This window comes from Hyla sarda, chromosome 3 (assembly GCF_029499605.1).
Source record: "Hyla sarda isolate aHylSar1 chromosome 3, aHylSar1.hap1, whole genome shotgun sequence".
NCBI lineage: Eukaryota > Metazoa > Chordata > Amphibia > Anura > Hylidae > Hyla > Hyla sarda.
Window position 1 is genome coordinate 320,568,411 of NC_079191.1, and position 18,756 is coordinate 320,587,166.

The 18,756-nt window shown below is 44.4% G+C and overlaps 1 protein-coding gene across 1 annotated transcript in view; it reads right to left on the reverse strand.

The window, feature by feature from the left end:
• The window catches only part of DESI2 (desumoylating isopeptidase 2), a 51,585-nt gene extending 35,233 nt beyond the window's left edge, over window positions 1-16,352 (reverse strand). Inside the window, exon 1 of the mRNA XM_056567185.1 lies at window positions 14,994-16,352. Coding sequence (XP_056423160.1) covers window positions 14,994-15,032 — 39 coding nt within the window. The 5' untranslated portion in view covers window positions 15,033-16,352. The remainder of the gene's footprint in view (window positions 1-14,993) is intronic.
• Window positions 16,353-18,756: the final 2,404 nt, after the last annotated feature.

An 18,756-nucleotide genomic window follows, 5' to 3' on the forward strand; every position in this document is an offset into this window, starting at 1 on the left:
AACAAGCAAAAAATTATTCAAATTATTATTATTTTTTTTTATGTCACAGGGGAGTATACATAGCAATCCTTTAGATTGCTATTACTGTTCAGTGCTATGAATAGGCATAGCACCAGGGGCCAGCACCCCGTATCTCCTGCTGGAATCAGTTCCATACAGTGCAGGTTCAGCCAGGGCCATGCACCTAAAGACTGTGCTGCCCCTGGCTTACCCCTAATACCCCAGGCTGTTCATTATTCTAATTATCTGCAGACTTTTTCCCTACACTCTGCAATTACAGGGGTCTTCTTGGAAGGCATTAGTAAGATACTCTTGCACAGTCTCTGTGCCCCCCCCCCCCCCCCCCCGCACTAAGGCGAGAAAAGCTGCCAACACTACATAGGAGCTGTGAGGAATATATATTTATATATTCCTCACAGCTCCTATGTAGTGTTGGCAGCTTTTCTCGCCTTAGTGTATATATATTAAAATATAAATATATATATATATATATATATAAATATATATATAAATATATATATATATATATATATATATATATATATATATATATATATATATATATATATATATATATATACACTGCACCACTCAGGATTTATTATATATAAATATAGCAGCAGAGCAAGTCAACATTTTTTTTCCTGATCTGGTAATGCTCTCCAGAACCCTGCACAGTAAAGGTTCTGGAGAGCATTACCATACAGGTCACAATCCCAGCACATGTAACAGCTAAAGGAGATACAAAATGTATCAAGTCTATTTCACACACACAAAGAAATAAAAGGTTAGTAACTAGTTATTCACTTGGCTACATTACGTGGCTCTTTCTATACACTGATAAACAAGGGACAGTCTGTCCTAGATATAAACTGTTGTGTTTTGCCCATAGCAACCCAACATAGCTCACAATTCATATCTTAACAAGCTCTGATGAAACAAATGCTGAGCAGTAATTGGTTGCTATGGGTAGAGCAGACAGCTCTTGATAAATCTGGGCCATTCCATTTTTCAGATAAGGCACAATCAGAGGCTGTATTATCTCCATATTCTACTTACGTTAGTCAAAGGAGTCCAGAGAACACAAATCCATAATACAGGTCTATAGTCGAGACAAAACACTTTGAGACTGACACAAATTGTGTTTTTACAATGTTTGCTGCTTCAGTGATGTTTAGATCTTTTAGTCAGATAAGCATTTTACTGGTTTTTAAACTTTTGACAAAACTAGTAGAGTACCCAGTCTTTCTATCTAAACCTTGTGAGAGGAAATGCAACAATGATAAAATGTTAATTAAAGTAGAAAATACAAATATCTTGTGCTGTATTTTATAACTTCTTGACAACCAAAACTCTACTTCACCAGGCAGAATTTATTCAGGAGTAGAGATGAGCGAACTTACAGTAAATTCGATTCGTCACAAACTTCTCGGCTCGGCAGTTGATGACTTTTCCTGCATAAATTAGTTCAGCTTTCAGGTGCTCCGGTGGGCTGGAAAAGGTGGATACATTCCTAGGAGACTCTTTCCTAGGACTGTATCCACCTTTTCCAGCCCACCGGAGCACCTGAAAGCTGAACTAATTTATGCAGGAAAAGTCATCAACTGCCGAGCCGAGAAGTTCGTGACAAATCGAATTTACTGTATGTTCCCTCATCTCCATCTCACTCCTGAGCCATGTTGTGCGTCCGCAGAACATTTTACGCCCACATATGGGGTATTTCCGTACTCAGGAGAAATTGCGTTACAAATTTTGGGGTCTTTTTCTCCTTTTACCTCTTGAGCATATAAAAAGTATGGGGCAACACCAGCATGTTAGTGTAAAACAGTGTAAAAAAATAAATAAAATAATAAGTTTTACACTAACATGCTGGTGTAGACCCCAACTTTTCCTTTTCATAAGGGGTAAAAGGAGAAAAAGCCCCCCCAAAATTTGTAGTGCAATCTCTCCCAAGTACAGAAATACCCCATATGTGGCCCTAAACTGTTTCCTTGAAATACGACAGGGCTCTGAAGTGGGAGAGCGCCATGCTCATTTGAGGACTGCATCGGGATTGCACAGGGGTATTCTACGTCAGTGATTCCCAAACAGGGTGCCTTCAGCTGTTGCTAAACTCCCAGCATGCCTGGACATTCAGTCGTTTTGCAACAACTGGAGGCCTCCATTTTGGAAACACTGCCGTACAATAAGTCTTTAATTTTTATTTGGGGGGGGGGGGGGGGGGACAATGTAAGGGGGTGTATATGTAGTGTTTTACCCTTTATTGATTCTGTGTGTGTGTGTGTGTGTGTGTGTGTGTGTGTGTGTAGCGCTTTTAGGGTACATTCACACAAGCGGAGGTTTACAGCGAGTTTCCCCGCTGGGAGTTTGCGTGCCAGCGAAAAATTTGCCTCAGCTCATACTTGAAGCAGGAGACTCCCTGTAAAACCTGCCCGTGTGAATGTACCCTGTACATACCAGTGTGAATGTACCCTGTACTGGTTGGGCAAACCTCCAGCTGTTTCAAAACTACAACTCCCAGCATGTACTGACAGACCGTGCATGCTGGGAGTTGTACTTTGGCAACAGCTGGAGGCACACTGGTTGGAAAACCTTCAGTTAGGTTCTGTTACCTAACGCAGTATTCTCCAACGAGTGTGCCTCCAGCTGTTGCAAAACTACAACTCCCAGCATGTACTGATCGCCAAAGGACATGCTGGTAGTTGTAGTTGCGTATCTCCAGCTGTTGCATAACTACAACTCCCAGCATGCCGAGACAGCCGTTTGCTGTTAGGGCATGCTGGGACTTGCAGTTTTGCAAGATTAGAGGGCCACAGTTTAGAGATCCCTGCACAGTGATCTACAAATGGTAGCCCTCCAGCTGTTGCAAAACTACAAATCCCAGCATGCCCACACAGCAAACAGATGTCTGGGCATGCTGGGAGTTGTAGTTTTGCAACATCTGGAGGGCAATAGTTTAGAGACCACTGTATAGTGGTCTCAGACTGTAGCCCTCCAGATGTTGCTAGGCAACTCAACGGCTTCCGTAGAATCCAGTGAGCCAGCCGGCACGACATTGCCGCCCGCAGCCTCCGGATGGGTAAGTGGATCTTCTGCCGCCGGTCCCCTGTCGGTTTCCCCGTTCTGCCCCACCTAATGTGGGTGGGCAGAAGGGGAAAACCGAAAGGTAACACCCCCCCCCCCCCGATCTGCTATGGGTCGTCGCTTCTGGCGACCAAAAGCAGGGATAGGAGGGGCGGCACGCCTATCCCTTCAGGGGAATCGTGGGCGTCTTTGACAACTGCAATCCCCCATATATTCCGGGTCACTGGGTCACCATAGACCCGGAATCCGCGCAAATCGCTGGTGTGAATTCACTGATGACCCCCCCTGGGCATTTGCTCGGGGTGCCTGCTGATAGATATCAGCAGTCACCACCGTCTGGTCCCCGGTGTCGCCCTTGGTCCTTAAGTACCAGGGAGCAAAGGCGTACCTGTACACCCTTGGTCCTTAACAGGTTAAATGGAGGAGATGTGAAATGGGCGGTCTGAAATGGAGGAGATTGAACATGAAATGGCGGGATTTCATCATTTATTATATCGCATATCGAAATCGCAATATTTACGCCCATAATCACACTAGCACATTTTCCCCATATCATGCAGCCCTAATATAAATATAAATATATATATATATATATATTTTTTTTCCTCTTTGCTTAGTCTATAGGGCAAACCTGAAAGGCTGCATGTTTCTTAAAAGGACAATGAGGGAGATTTATCAAAACCTGCGCAGAAAAAAAAAAAAAAAAGTTGACCAGTTGCCCAAAGCAACCAGATTGCTTCTTTTATTCTTCAGATGCCTTGATAATGAAAGCAGTGATCTTATTGGTTGCTATGGGCACTTTTATCAAAACCTGTGGAGAGGAAAAGTTGACAATCTCCCCCAATGTCCTGAGTTTTTTAAATCTCGTATGAAGTCTTTAATAGCAAGTGCATTAGTCCAGCAAACAAGTCCTACTTATCGTATTGGGAATCAAATAGACCATCCACCTATTCACAAAAATCGGCCACATTTTCAATCACTTTTGCCATAAAGCGATCACATTTGCCACAAAACACAATAGACATCAAGTGCTACACATTCCATTCCATCGTACTACTGTCAATGCTTGATACTGACAAAAATAAAATGGACATTGCTTTATGTGCAGAAAGCAAGTGGTAATGTATGCAATACCAAGTAGGCGTTACACCAGCATGGTTGTGCTCCAGGCACAAAACCTTCGAACACCATTAAAGGGTACTCTGCCCATTAACATCTTTTCACCTATCCAAAGGATAGGGGATAAGAAGTCAGATAGCAGGGGTCCGGCCGCTGGGACTCACCCATGATCTGTGGCGCGGCACCCCTGTCAACAAATGCACAGAGCAAACTCTACTTCGTGCCGGATGATGGGCGATCACAACCGTCATGTCTCCTCCCATAGACATGAATGGAGGGGGAGTGGCGTGACGTCACAAACACAGAAGCTCCAAGCTTCCGCTTTCAGAACCCCCGCGATGCCAGCCTGGAGATCCCAGTGGCCAGATCCCCCGTGATCTGGCATCTTATACCCTACCTTTCAGAAAGTGGATAAAATGTCTAGGGGCGGACTACCCCTTTAAGTTCCCAAGTTGTAAGTATGCTGAAGCTGAAGTTAGTGGTCCTTCTTGGTAAGAAAATAAAACTCAACAGGACTATGGCTTTGCAGTGAACAGTGTATAAGATCAGTGTGTGCAATGTTATAGCCGCCTATGGGAGCTATAACACTGCAAAAAAAAATAAAAAAAATAAAAAAAATAATAAAAAGGTCAAATAAAGTTAATAAATGTCATTTAAACCCTTTCCCTAATAAAAGTCCAAATCATCCCCCTTTTCCCATAAAATAAAAAACTGCATGCAAGTCAAAATAAATATAAACATATGTGGTATCGCCTCGTGCCTAAATGTCCAGACTATAAAAAAATATATCATTAATTAAACCGCACGGTCAATGGCGTATGCGCAAAAAAATTCCAAAGTCCAAAATAACTTATTTTTGGTCACTTTTTATATCATGAAAAAAAATTAATAAAAAGCGATCAAAACGGCCAATCAATACAAAAATTGTTCCGCTAAAAACTTCAGATCATGGCGCAAAAAATTAGCCCTCATACCGCCCCATACGCGGTAAAATTAAAAAGTTATGGGGGTCAGAAGATGACAATTTTAAACATATAATTTTTTTTTAAGAAGGACAAAATCTAACCTATATAAGTAGGGTATCATTTTTAATCGTATAGACCTACAGAAGATAAGGTGTAATTTTTACCGAAAAATTTACTGCGTAGAAACAGAAGCCCCCAAAAGTTACAAAATGGTGTTTTTTCTTCAATTCCGTCGCACAATGATTTTTTCCCGTTTCGTCGTAGATTTTTGGGTAAAATGACTGATGGCAGTGCAAAGAAGAATTGCAAAAACGGGAAAAAACGTGGTCCTTAAAGGGGTTCTCCGGTGCACATCTTATCCCCTATCCAAAGGATAGGGGATAAGATGCCTGATCGCGGGAGTCCCGCAGCTGGGGACGCCTGTGATCATGCACGCGGCACCCTGTTTGTAATCAGTCCCCGGAGCGTGTTCGCTCCGGGTCTGATTACCGACGACCACAAGGCCGGCGGCATGTGACATCATGCCTCCGCCCCCGTGTGACGTCACGCTCCGCCCCTCAATGCAAGCCTACGGGAGGGGGCGTGACAGCAATCGAACACGCTCCGGGGACTGATTACAAATTGGGTGCGGCGTGCATGATCCCGGGGGGTCCCCAGCGGCGGGACTCCCGCGATCAGGCATCTTATCCCCTATACTTTGGATAGGGGAAAAGATGTGTAAGCGCCGGAGAACCCCTTTAAAGGGGTACTCAGGCCCTGAGAAATCTTATCCCCTATCCAAAGGAAAGGGGATAGGATGTCTCACCGAGGGGGTCCCGCCGCTGGGGACCCCCGCAATCTTTTATTTGCCACCCACCTGTTTGAGCTGCACACCGCGGTGCCAGTTCACAGACAGCCGGGTGGTGACCACGGGGCCGGAGTACATATGTCTTGTCCAGGATTATAGCTTATCAAATCCTAAATAAGAGTCAGAAAGTGAAATGTTGTAAAGGTAACTGAACAATGGTACCAATAGCCTCTGTACTATACATAAGAGCTTACTAAAGACACTGGGGGAGATTTATCAGAATCTGTACAGAGGAAAAGTTGATCAGTTACCCATAGCAACCAATCAACTTCCTTGTTGAAAAGGTCTCTGAAAAAATGAGAGAAGCGATCTGATTGGTTGCCATGTGCAACCGGTCAACTTTTTCTCTGCACAGGTTTTGATAAATCTCCCCCTATATGATTATAGGTAGGATAGGACTGTGACCGGATCTAATAGATGCAAAGGCCACAAAGCCATTAGGTTATATTTAGGAAACTGTTGCCCAAAGCAACCAATCACAGTGGAGAATAAGACTAATGCTGAGCATAAGGACTCCTTTTTTTATGCCATGATCTGTAGTTTTTATTGTGTTTGTTTTTCCTAATATATGATGTCAACAAAAATAAAAAAAAATTTAAAAAAAAATCAGCATTTTTGAGTTTTTATTTATTTTTTTAAATAATTTGTAAGATCTCTTTAAACTTTACAAAGAGACACACAGCAGGTCCCGGCTGCTATCAGCAGCCAGGGACCGCCGGTAATGGAGGACATCAACGATCGTGCCGATGTCCGCCATTAACCCCTCAGATGCCATGATCAATACAGATGCAGGCTTTTGAATGGATGATCGGACACCCACGGCCCGCCTCCGGCCATCATCCTAGGGTCTTCTCTGGTCTGACATCGAGCAGACCAGAGTAGCAGAACTGTTAAGTATATGCTATCTAATGATGGCTATAAATAGTCCGCCATGGGAAAAAAAAAAAAAAAAAAAAGGTGTAAGAAAATATTAGAAAGTAAAAAATAAAAATAAAAAAAGCAGTGAAAATCCCCTCACCCAATTAAAATATAATGTCCCCTTTTTCCTGTTTTATGCCAGAAAGCATGAAAAAAAAAAAAAATTGGTATCACCGCATACGTAAATGTCCGAACTATCAAAATATAATTTAATTATCCTGTACCTGAACACCATAATTTTTTTTAAATGTGATTAACCCCCTTAATGACCATGGACATATATTTACATTGATGGCCGGCTCCCATTATGTGAAGCTCGCTCAAGAGCTGGGCGCGCTTCATACCTGGTGGGTCACGGTTGTTATCAGCAACCAGGATCCGCACCTAATACCGGACATCACCAATCAGGCTGATGTGCGGTATTAACCCTTCAGACGCCGCAATGAAAGTTGATCGTAGCATCTAAAACTGGAGAAAACATTTGCTGGTTAGCTCAGCAGGCTGTTCTGGACCGCTGCGGTGACAGCTGTCTCCTTGATGTCCAATCGGTGTTTATTGCGCCAAACCTGCCATGCAGGCTAGAGCAGCAGAGCACCAATAACACTGATCAACGAAGATTGCATGAAATAGACCCTAAGAGGACTAACGGAAAAAAAAAAAATTTAAAAAAATAAATGTGATTTAAAAAAAGGGCTACTGTGGTGGAATTTTTTATTTTTTTTTCCCCCCAAATCAACTGGTGGCAGAAAGATAAACAGATTTGTAAATGACCTATTAAAAAGGAAAACTGTCAGCTTTCTCCCCCGGTACTGGCTGGTAGTGATCAGTAGAGATGAGCGAACTTACAGTAAATTCGATTTGTCACGAACTTCTCGGCTCGGCAGTTGATGACTTTTCCTGCATAAATTAGTTAATCTTTCAGGTGCTCCGATGGGCTGGAAAAGGTGGATACAGTCCTAGGAAAGAGTCTCCTAGGACTGTATCCACCTTTTCCAGCCCACGGGAGCACCGGAAAGCTGAACTAATTTATGCAGGAAAAGTCATCAACTGCCGAGCCGAGAAGTTCGTGAGGAATTGAATTTACTGTAAGTTCACTCATCTCTAGTGATCAGTTTGATCCTTACCATGCCCAGATCCGCCGCAAAGTTCGGCCTTAATCTTCTATTTTCTGTATATTCAAATGAGGTGCTAACTGGCACTAACGTCAGTGTCCCGGGCCGCAGCGCCGCCCAGCTCATCAATATCCCTTCCTCTGCCTCTCCCTCTTCTCCCCGCTCTGTAATGAAGACAGAGGGGAGGAATATTGATGAGCTAGGCGGCGCTGCAGCCCAGCACTGATGTCAGAGTGCCAGTTAGCACCTCATTTGAATATATATATATATAAAAAAAAAAAAAAAAAAAAAGAGCATCAAACTGATCAGCGTCCCCCGCACTACCAGCCAGTACCGCTGGTAGTGCGGGGTGGGGGGGGAGGAGTGAGCTTTTCTTTTTGAACTTCTTTGTCTTATCCACAGTGCTCTCTGCTGACACCTCTGTCTGTGTCAGGAACTGTCCAGAGCAGCATAGGTTTGCGATGGGTATTTCCTCCTGCTCTGGACAGTTCCTGATACGGGCAACAGGTGTCAGCAGAGAACACTGGGGACAAGCCAATAAAATTAAAAATTAAAAAAGAATTTCATCTGTAGCATACAGCTGCTAAAAGATACTGGAAGGGTATAGATTTTTAATAGTAGTAATTTACAAATCTGTTCAACTTTCTGGCACCAGTTCTTTAAAAAAAAATTTTTTTTTTTTTTTTTTGAAATTTATAAAAACAAAGTTTTCCACCAGAGTACCCCTTTAAGGCCATAATGGGCCTGGTCCTTAAGAGGTTAAGTCCTCATAGGGGACTTATTTTATGCAATCATTAGATTGCATTCAATATATAATGCTATTGCATAGCATTATATAGTGTGATCAGCACTCCACTGATACAGCCTGGCTGGGTACAGGGTGTCAGGCCAACAATATCAAATCAGCAGGGGTCTATCTGGAGTACAGGCCGTCAATTTGTTAAAAGTCAGATAAACCCTTTGTCGTAAAAAACATATATATTTTTTTTTTTATATAATGTTGATAATACCATTTATATTTGTCTTATACATTGGTTACAAATGTGTATATTTTTGTCCCTACAGCTATTGTCTGTGTGTCTCTGTGACGAGTCCAAATACAGGAAGTGTGACTGGACAAGCCGGGCCCACACATCATATGATAAGCCAGGAGCCTGCACAGGTCCCTGCCTGTCCTGCCCTCACTTCCTGTACTCGGACTCCTCATACAGACACACGCAATAGGTGCAGGGACAGCATTTTTCTCCCAAAAATATACACATTTTTCAATTAATGTATATTACAAATCTACATATAATGGTATTATCTTCATTATATAAAAGGTTTTTGTTAACGACAGCTACACTAAGTTTCAATACCAGATCCTTTTGTTCTCCATCAAGATACTCAGCCAAAATACCCCTGGCAGAGGCATTTAGAACATAAGTATAGAGGGGAACTGGGAAGCATAGCCAGAGAGAGTTATTGAAGGTGTCCAAGTTACTTTAGTCACTTCAGGACAGGAGGCTTGGTCAGAGGGTCCATCACAGGTGGTGTTTTTCCTCCATGATAGTAACAGACAGTAGAGTGGAACCCAAACAGAAAACATTTATGACAGAAATCACAATGCAGAAGTGGACAGAACCGTTCCTGCGTTCACAAGAATCCTCCCAACACTGCTGTGGACCCCTTGTCAGTGGGTCAGTCTGCACATTTCCTCCCCGTGCTCCTTGGGAACAGGTGGCTCTTAGAAACAAAGAAGCAATCGCTTGAGGGTGTGAAAAGAAAAATGACTAAGCAGCGAGACTATTACCACAACTGCAATCATTGTAATGGAAGCTGAAGAGCGAGCAGACTGCAGCCCATTCACAGCGTCTCCCTTCTGCCTGTTGACTCACGAATAAGATCTGACCCAATGTGACTCACTGACAAAGCAAGAAACAAAGGATTGGCTGCCAGTCACAACCTCCTACGTGACACCTATCGGAGGTGACTATACACAATCATCATCCCATAGGTGCGACATGTACTGATCGTATCCAAACCACAACCCGCCCGATAACACAGCCAAACAGCCTACAAGGATGGGTACAGTGCTCGACACAACAGCGCTGAAACAAGGAGACTGATCACTTCAGAACCCAATAGTCTTCATGGATCAGACCTGATAAATGGCAAAAAATAAACCATCTCATAATAAAGAGGAAACTGTCTAGTGTGAACCAGGACGAGAAGAGCCGGATAAACACAAGATATATAGGGGTTGGAATGTCCCCCCCCCCCCCATATACACATTGAGGGTCAGTCTACACCCCCTACATCATACATATTACGGCTCAGTCCATATATCCCCCCTATATCATACATATTATGGGTCAGTCCATATACCCCCCTCATATCATACATATGGCTCAGTCCATATACCCCCCCCCCCCTAATATATCATACATTTTATGGCTCAGTCCATATACCCCCCCCTATATCATACATATTATGGGTCAGTCCATATACACCCCCCCCCCCCCCAATATATCATACATTTTATGGCTCAGTCCATATACCCCCCCCCTATATCATACATATTATGGGTCAGTCCATATACACCCCCCCCCCCCCCCCAATATATCATACATATTATGGCTCAGTCCATATCCCCCCCCCCCATATCATACATATGTCTCAGTCCATATTCTTCCCCCCCATATCATACATATTATGTCTCAGTCCATATTCTTCCCCCCCCATATCATACATATTATGTCTCAGTCCATATTCTTCCCCCCCCATATCATACATATTATGTCTCAGTCCATATTCTTCCCCCCCCATATCATACATATTATGTCTCAGTCCATATTTCCCCCCCCCCCCATATCATACATATTATGGCTCAGTCCATATTTCCCCCCCCCCCCCATATCATACATATTATGGCTCAGTCCATATTTCCCCCCCCCATATCATACATATTATGGCTCAGTCCATATTTCCCCCCTCCCCATATCATACATATTATGGCTCAGTCCATATTTTCCCCCCCCCCATATCATACATATTATGGCTCAGTCCATATCCCCCCCCCACCATATCATACATATTATGGCTCAGTCCATATCTCCCCCCCCCCCCCATATCATACATATTATGGCTCAGTCCATATCCCCCCCCATATCATACATATTATGGCTCAGTCCATATTTCCCCCCCCCCCCTATATCATACATATTATGGCTCAGTCCATATCATACATATTATGTCTCAGTCCATATTTCCCCCCCATATATCATACATATTATGGCTCAGTCCATATTCCCCCCCCCCCCCCCCATATATCATACATATTATGGCTCAGTCCATATTTCCCCCCCCATATCATACATATTATGGCTCAGTCCATATTCCCCCCCCCCCCCATATCATACATATTATGGCTCAGTCCATATGCCCCCCCCCTATATCATACATATTATGGCTCAGTCCATATGCCCCCCCTATATCATACATATTATGGCTCAGTCCATATTCTCCCCCCCCATATCATACATATTATGGCTCAGTCCATATTCCCCCCCCCCCCCATATAATACATATTATGGCTCAGTCCATATTCCCCCCCCCCCCATATCATACATATTATGGCTCAGTCCATATCCCCCCCCCCCCCCATATCATACATATTATGGCTCAGTCCATATTTCCCCCCCCCCCCATATCATACATATTATGGCTCAGTCCATATACCCCCCCCCCCCCCAATAAATCATACATTTTATGGCTCAGTCCATATGCCCACCCCCCCTATATCATACATATTATGGGTCAGTCCATATACACCCCCCCCCACAATATATCATACATATTATGGCTCAGTCCATATACCACCCCCTCAATATATCATACATATTATGGCTCAGTCCATATTTCCCCCCCCCCCATATCATACATATTATGGCTCAGTCCATATTTCCCCCCCCATATCATACATATTATGGCTCAGTCCATATTCCCCCCCCCCCCCCCATATCATACATATTATGGCTCAGTCCATATTCCCCCCCCCCCCATATCATACATATTATGGCTCAGTCCATATTCCCCCCCCCCCTATATCATACATATTATGGCTCAGTCCATATTCCCCCCCCCCTATATCATACATATTATGGCTCAGTCCATATTTCCCCCCCCCCCCTATATCATACATATTATGGCTCAGTCCATATCCCCCCCCCATATCATATATTATGGCTCAGTCCATATACCCCCCCCCCCCCATATCATACATATTATGGCTCAGTCCATATACCCCCCACCCCCATATCATACATATTATGGCTCAGTCCATATACCCCCCACCCCCATATCATACATATTATGGCTCAGTCCATATTTCCCCCCCCCTATATCATACATATTATGGCTCAGTCCATATTCCCCCCCCCCTATATCATACATATTATGGCTCAGTCCATATTCCCCCCCCCCCCCCCCATATCATACATATTATGGCTCAGTCCATATTCCCCCCCCCCCCCCCATATCATACATATTATGGCTCAGTCCATATTCCCCCCCCCATATCATACATATTATGGCTCAGTCCATATTCCCCCCCCCCATATCATACATATTATGGCTCAGTCCATATACCCCCCCCCATATCATACATATTATGGCTCAGTCCATATACCCCCCACCCCCATATCATACATATTATGGCTCAGTCCATATACCCCCCACCCTCCATATATCATACATATTATGGCTCAGTCCATATCCCCCCCCCCCCCCTATATCATACATATTATGGCTCAGTCCATATACACCCCCCCCCCAATATATCATACATATTATGGCTCAGTCCATATACCACCCCCTCAATATATCATACATATTATGGCTCAGTCCATATTCTTCCCTCCACCATATCATACATATTATGGCTCAGTCCATATTCCCCCCCCCCCCATATCATACATATTATGGCTCAGTCCATATTCCCCCCCCCCCATATCATACATATTATGGCTGAGTCCATATTCCCCCCCCCCCCCCATATCATACATATTATGGCTCAGTCCATATTCCCCCCCCATACCATACATATTATGGCTCAGTCCATATTCCCCCCCCCCATATCATACATATTATGGCTCAGTCCATATTCCCCCCCCCCCCCATATCATACATATTATGGCTCAGTCCATATTTCCCCCCCCCCCCCATATCATACATATTATGGCTCAGTCCATATGCCCCCCCCCCCATATCATACATATTATGGCTCAGTCCATATTCCCCCCCCCCATATCATACATATTATGGCTCAGTCCATATTCCCCCCCCCCCCATATCATACATATTATGGCTCAGTCCATATTCCCCCCCCCCCATATCATACATATTATGGCTCAGTCCATATTCCCCCCCCCATATCATACATATTATGGCTCAGTCCATATTTCCCCCCCCCCCATATCATACATATTATGGCTCAGTCCATATTTCCCCCCCCCCATATCATACATATTATGGCTCAGTCCATATTTCCCCCCCCCCCATATCATACATATTATGGCTCAGTCCATATTCCCCCCCCCCCCCCCCCCCATATCATACATATTATGGCTCAGTCCATATTTCCCCCCCCATATCATACATATTATGGCTCAGTCCATATTCCCCCCCATATCATACATATTATGGCTCAGTCCATATACCCCCCACCCTCCATATATCATACATATTATGGCTCAGTCCATATACTCCCCCCCCCCCATATCATACATATTATGGCTCAGTCCATATACCCCCCACCCCCATATCATACATATTATGGCTCAGTCCATATACCCCCCACCCCCATATCATACATATTATGGCTCAGTCCATATACCCCCCACCTCCATATATCATACATATTTTGGCTCAGTCCATATGCCCCCCCCCCCCTATATCATACATATTATGGCTCAGTCCATATGCCCCCTATATCATACATATTATGGCTCAGTCCATATGCCCCCCCTATATCAGACATATTATGGCTCAGTCCATATGCCCCCCTATATCAGACATATTATGGCTCAGTCCATATACCCCCCTATATCAGACATATTATGGCTCAGTCCATATATCTCCCCCCCCCCTATATCATACATATAATGGCTCAGTCCATATGCCCCCCCCCCTATATCATACATATTATGGCTCAGTCCATATGCCCCCCCTACATCATACATATTATGGCTCAGTCCATATGCCCCCCCCCCTATATCATACATATTATGGCTCAGTCCATATACCCCCCCTATATCAGACATATTATGGCTCAGTCCATATATCCCCCTATATCAGACATATTATGGCTCAGTCCATATACCCCCCTATATCAGACATATTATGGCTCAGTCCATATATCCCCCTATATCAGACATATTATGGCTCAGTCCATATATCCCCCCTATATCAGACATATTATGGCTCAGTCCATATATCCCCCCTATATCAGACATATTATGGCTCAGTCCATATACCCCCCCTATATTAGACATATTATGGCTCAGTCCATATACCCCCCCTATATCAGACATATTATGGCTCAGTCCATATACCCCCCTATATCAGACATATTATGGCTCAGTCCATATACCCCCCTATATCAGACATATTATGGCTCAGTCCATATACCCCCCTATATCAGACATATTATGGCTCAGTCCATATATCCCCCCTAGATCAGACATATTATGGCTCAGTCCATATATCCCCCCTATATCAGACATATTATGGCTCAGTCCATATACCCCCCCTATATTAGACATATTATGGCTCAGTCCATATACCCCCCCCCCTATATCAGACATATTATGGCTCAGTCCATATACCCCCCTATATCAGACATATTATGGCTCAGTCCATATATCCCCCACCATATCATACATATTACGGCTCAGTCCATATACTCACCATATCATACACATTGAGGATCACCGGCTGGTTGGCCATCTCTCCTCCTGTACCGGGACAGGACACTACACCGCGGGCCGCCTCGCCAGAGCCACAGAACTTCTCCGGAAGCGGGCTGTGGGCTCTCTGCCGTGTCCGCCGGTTACAGCGGGCTTGTGAACACTCTGCGGGTCATGACCGGACAGTGGACGGAAATGGGCTCTACAAACAAGTCACAGGGACAGCGAGGAGCCCGGGAAGCGCTGGCGGAAGCTGTTATATGGTGGCAGTGACGGCACCGGGGCAGAGCCCAATAGAAACCGCATCCTCTCCCAATACCGCACTCCAGTTCCCGTTATAAAAACATGACTGGGATAAAACAATGATACGTCAAAGTAGTTCCGGCGCAGCCGCTGCCTCTCCTTCCGCCGCTCTACCGGCGTAGTATCACTATTGGTACCCCAGCAGTGACCACTTACGGAAGCCGCGGAGGTACATTTCAGTGGAAATGAGCGTAGCGGCTTCTGACAGGATTACGCGGGGACAGAAGGTGGACGTCACGTAGTGGGCGGGACTTACTCGCCACAGTCCTCTCTACTGTGAACAGATCCGTGTGCGGACAGTCATGGATGGGACTGTGGAAAAGATAAGAGGGCGAACAAGGCGCCATGTTATTACTACGTTATTATATTATGATATCGCCTGCCTATCACTTTTTATTCTCTTAACCCCTTAAGGACTCAGGGTTTTTCCGTTTTTGCATTTTCATTTTTTCCTCATCACCTTCTTAAAATCATAACGCTTTCAATTTTGCACATAAGATTCCATATGATGGCTTATTTTTTGCGTCACCAATTCTACTTTGCGGTGACATTAGTAATTTTACCGAAAAACCCACGGCAAAACAGAAAAAAAATTCATTATGCGACAAAATGGAAGAAAAATTTCATTTTGTAAGTTTTGGGGGCTTCCGTTTCTACGCAGTGCATTTTTCGGTAAAAATAACACCTCATCTTTATTCTGTAGGTCCGTACGATTAAAATGATACCCTACTTATATAGGTTGGATATTGTCGTACTACTACTAATCATAACTACATGCAGGAAAATGTATTTAACAATTCTCATCTTCTGACCCCTATAACTTTTTTTATTTTTCCACGTACGGGCCAGTATGAGGGCTCATTTTTTGCGCCATGATCTGAAGTTTTAACGGTACCATTTTTGTATTGATCTGACTTTTTGATCGCTTTTTATTCATTTTTTCATGATATAAAAAGTGACCAAAAATACGCTATTTTGGAATTTTTTTTGCGCGTACGCCATTGACCGTGCGATTTAATTAACAATATATTTTTATAGTTCGGACATTTCTGCATGCGGCGATACCACATGTTTATTTTTATTTACACCGTTTTTTTATGGGAAAAGGGGGTGATTCAAACTTTTATTAGGGAAGGGGTTAAATGACCTTTGTTAACCTTTTTTTTTTCCACTTTTTTTTTTTGCAGTGGGGAGCTATAGCACTGCACACACTGATCTCTTATGCTGATCCCTGTAAAGCCATAGCTTTGCATGGATCAGCGAGATAGGGGCTTGAGTTCTCAAGCCTGTAGCTCAGGCTTGGAGCAATCAAACCCCGATTGGACGCGGCGGAGACAGGTAAGGGACCTCCGCTTGCGTCCTAGCTGATCGGAACATTGCGATTTCATCGCGATGTCCCGATCAGCCCGACTGAGCTGCCAGGGACAGTTTACTTTCACTTTCAGATGCGGCGGTCAACTTTGATCGTCGCATCTGAAGGGTTAATAGCGCGCGGCACAACGATCGGTGCCACGCGCTGTTAGCCCAGGGTCCCGGTTATGAATAGCAGCCAGGACTGACCGGTTGTGATACCATGACCCCGTTTTAAACACCGGGGTAGGGCATACAGGTACGTCCTACGTCCTTAAGAGGTTAAAGGGTACTCCAGTTTGTAGAAGTTATGAATATACTCATCCAGGGCATGTTTACACTTTACCTCTTTGTTTTTTAACCCCTTAAGGGTGCGTTGACACTGAGGAATTCACGAGGAATAATTTCAGTCGGCAAATTGTTGCCTTCTGTCATTTTATCTATCAAGCGGAATTTGAGAGCATTTCAAGCGGAATTTCCATGCGGAAATGAAGAGGAAGGAGGACGCTATTTAATCTACTTTTCTGAATTCCGCGCAAAAACGATGTCGGGCAGAATTTTTTTTTTTTACCATTGACTTCTATTGGATTCTGCTAGGGGATTCTGCTTGAAGAATGAACATGTTCTTTCTTCAAGCGGAAAGGGATTCAGCGTCGGAATTCTGCTAGCAGAATTTCCGCCATGTGAACAGGACAGCGGAAAAAACATTAAAGTCAATTGGCAGACAAGATGTGCATTAATTTGGAGCAGAGAATTCAAGAGGAATTACTCGGGTAAATTCCTCTTTGAATTACTCAGTGTGAACGCCCACTAAGGGTGCGTTCACTCTGAGGAATTCAAGAGGAATTCTCAAGGAATAATTTTGGTCAGGAAATCGTTGCCTTCTCCATCAAGCGGAATTTCCATGCAGAAATGAAGAGGAATGGAAGAGGAGGCTATTTAATATACTTTTCTGAATTCCGCTCAAATTCGGCTTGAAAACGATGTCTGGCAGAATTTTTTTTTACCATTGACTTCTATTGGATTCTGCTCGTGGAGTCCGCATGAAGAATGAACATGTTCTTTCTTCAAACGGAAAGGAATTCAGCATCGGAATTCTGCTAGCAGAATTTCCGCAGTGTTAACAGGACAGCAGAAATAACATTAAAGTCAATGGGCAGAGGAGATGTGCATTAACCCCTTAAGGACCCATGACATATGCGTATGTCTCCGCCCCATGACCTATGTGTACGTCTCCGCACCCTGGGCTTTAAGGACCCATGACGTATGAGTACGTCATGGCATTTTCCGGTCTCTGCCGCTCACCGGGCGGAGATCGGAACGGCATTCCTGCTGAAATCCTTCAGCAGGCATGCCGTGTAAATGCCGAGGGGGGTCCCGGGACCCTCCCATGTCGGCAATCGCAGAAAATCGCATGTCAATTCAGACATGCGATTTTCTCCTATTCCGGGCTGATCGGGTCTCTGGTGACCCGATCACCCGGAAAATTGGGATGATCGGAGCTGTCAGTGACAGCCCTGATCATCTTGCAGGGTAGGAGTGAAGTCGCAATGCTGCGATCTCCTCCTATCACCTGCCATTAGTCAGAATTGATTCTGACCATTGGCAGAGCAGGACAGTGGGTTGCCATGGCAACCCCCCGTTCTGGTCACCCCTGGATATCGATGGGATCGTGGGAAGAAGATGGAGGCCGGGTACCTTACCTGAAGATGCCTGGGAACAGCTGATCGTCGCTGAAGACTGCTGGATCCTGGCTCAGGTAAGGAAGCGACGGTGGGGTGGGGTGGAGGTGCGGCAATTGAAAGTGAAAGTAAAGTGATCTTTACTGTGGCAACCACTAGGAAGGCCAAACTGCAACTCCCAGCATGCCCAGACATTCCCAATTGCTAAATCTGAAGGGACAGATGTTACAGAACTACAACTCCCAGCATGCCTGGGCAGTCTAGGCATGCTGAGAGTTGTAGTTTTGCAACATCTGGAGGGTCACAGTTTGGAGACCACTGTTACAGTGGTGCCCAAACGGTAGCCCTCCAGATGTTGCCAAACTACAACTCTCAGCATGCCTAGACTGCCCAGGCATGCTGGGAGTTGTAGTTCTGTAACATCTGTTC